Here is a 2,174-nt window from a genome sequence, read left to right on the forward strand (position 1 = left end):
TAGATAGATAGATAGATAGATAGATAGATAGATAGATAGATAGATAGATAGATAGATAGACAGAGGCATTAAACTTCAAACTGTCTGAAGAAGACTTGCTGGTTGAAAACTCAAAGACTCTATCACCTTTCTTATAAATTCTAATAAAAATGTTCTCAGCTATAAAAAAAAATGAGTAATCCTTCGGTGTAATTTTCAGTTGTTTATATATATATATATATATATATATATAATTATATGTGCACACATCATAGTAAAAATATACTGATATCGAATATTTTGAATATTTGGTAAGAAGAAAATATGGTTCCTTTCATATTGATATTGTCTACCTTAATATCAGTTGTAAAAGTGTACAGTATATTACCTTCCTTGTATTATTTCTATGACATCTTCCTGAATATTAGCTTTAACTCTGCAGTCAATCAATAAATTAAACAGAACTGAGATATAGAAGACGGCTTTTATTGATGCTTCTTGCCAACGGATCCGCTTCATTTTCCCTGCAAATTAAGAGAAAAAGATAATTGTTAGGTTATTTAGCCATGATCAAAACAGTTATAATAATGATCATTTAGTTTTTTTTATTAGCATAACTATGACTACATTATCGATGTCCTACTTTTTCTAAAGAGAATATGGTGTGAACCAGGTAAGAATTGGTTGCTATTTCTAGCATGTACAACAGCTACATAAAATATTCCTTCTTAAGTCGTTTCCACATATTGGCTGGGGTAAAAATATTGTAAATCTAATATGTGAACAAATCTACCATATACTGTAGGCATATCCGTGTTCTACTTTAATAAAAATCGGTGGTTATATTTGTAGGAAACCCCTAAAGAATAAAAAGAAAGACACCATGGTAAAATTGTGTTAATATATATGTGTGCTGAAAGTGAAATGGGTCTATATGGAAATTCTGACTTGTATTAAGCGAATAACTAATAAATAATTCCTGAAACGAAGTTCTTTAACATGAATACATCGTAGCTGGAAAGGAATAACGTAAAACCTTTATATAAACCAAGTGAAAACGTCCAATCTGCCACGAGAATATTTTGCAATGTGTATAGATTTTTTTTATTGACTGAAAATATAACTAAAACATTCACTGAATCATTTCGTTTAATATACCCAAAAGAGCGACATCACAAATATGAGCGTAAAGGTTAATATGTTGGACATTAAAATTGCAGATGACATTTTCTTTTACAGTCTTATATTTTATTTGCTTTGGTCAGATTGCCAAATGAGAATAGAAACAATCGAATTTTATTTTCTGTGGGATCCCTGATGTTTAATTTTGTGAGAATTAATACATTTATATATCTATCATGTCTAAGATGGAAACAGTTTCGTCTGCTAGTCATGTTTCAGTTATATTTTCGCCACACGAAAAACTAAATCTGTGTAAAATAATAAAACTAAGCACGAAGGATATTATCTTATTCTGTAACTGATTTTAGTAATAGAACTACAAACATTTGGTACACCGCCTTCAATAGTCTTAGTCATTTATATCAAACCCAACAGATGGCCTAGCATCGAAATCTATTTGTTGATTGGTTTAGTTCAACTATCGAATTTCTCCAAACTCATCAACCTATCAAAAATCAATTAAACGGAAAAAAGGTATATACGTGCATGCGTGCATGAGTAAGTATGTGTGTGTTTCTATGTCGTTGTTGTATGATTCTCGAGTTAGCCTTGATCGACACACATGTAGTCGACTGAATAACCAGACGTCATCATGCTTCTGCTGATATTATGACCATACTGCATACTTTAACAGTCAGTGATTACTCATACTAGGTTTTGTGTTGTAGCCTGGATACATATTCCCCACACAGCCCAATCTGTTTCTGAATGCCTGAATATGTATGTATTTTGATTGAACAAACGGATACTGAAAGAAATTTATGCTGAGTTCTTTGCAGGAAGTTCTTTGCCTTGCTTCAAAGAAAACTAAAGGCAAACAAGTGTAACCCTTTGAAATTACATGTACTACTCATTTTTGGCAGCTAAATAGACTGGAGCAACGTAAAATAAATTGCTTTGCTCAAGGACACAACGCGCTGCCGGGAATCGAATTCACTTTACGGTCGTTATCCGAATGCCCTAACCACTAAACTCCGTGCTTTCACTATATATATATATACGTATATATATAT

The 2,174-nt window shown here is 31.8% G+C and overlaps 1 protein-coding gene across 2 annotated transcripts in view; it reads right to left on the bottom strand.

Moving 5' to 3' along the window:
* Positions 1–2,174, bottom strand: part of LOC106878236 (probable insulin-like peptide 7) — a 67,225-nt gene that overhangs the window by 6,512 nt on the left and 58,539 nt on the right. For both annotated transcript variants that reach the window (XM_014927405.2, XM_052965942.1), the window contains exon 2: positions 368–503. In XM_014927405.2, coding sequence (XP_014782891.1) covers positions 368–498 — 131 coding nt within the window. In that variant the 5' untranslated portion in view covers positions 499–503. The remainder of the gene's footprint in view (positions 1–367; positions 504–2,174) is intronic.

Source organism: Octopus bimaculoides, chromosome 2, assembly GCF_001194135.2.
Source record: "Octopus bimaculoides isolate UCB-OBI-ISO-001 chromosome 2, ASM119413v2, whole genome shotgun sequence".
In the NCBI taxonomy this organism is placed as follows: domain Eukaryota; kingdom Metazoa; phylum Mollusca; class Cephalopoda; order Octopoda; family Octopodidae; genus Octopus; species Octopus bimaculoides.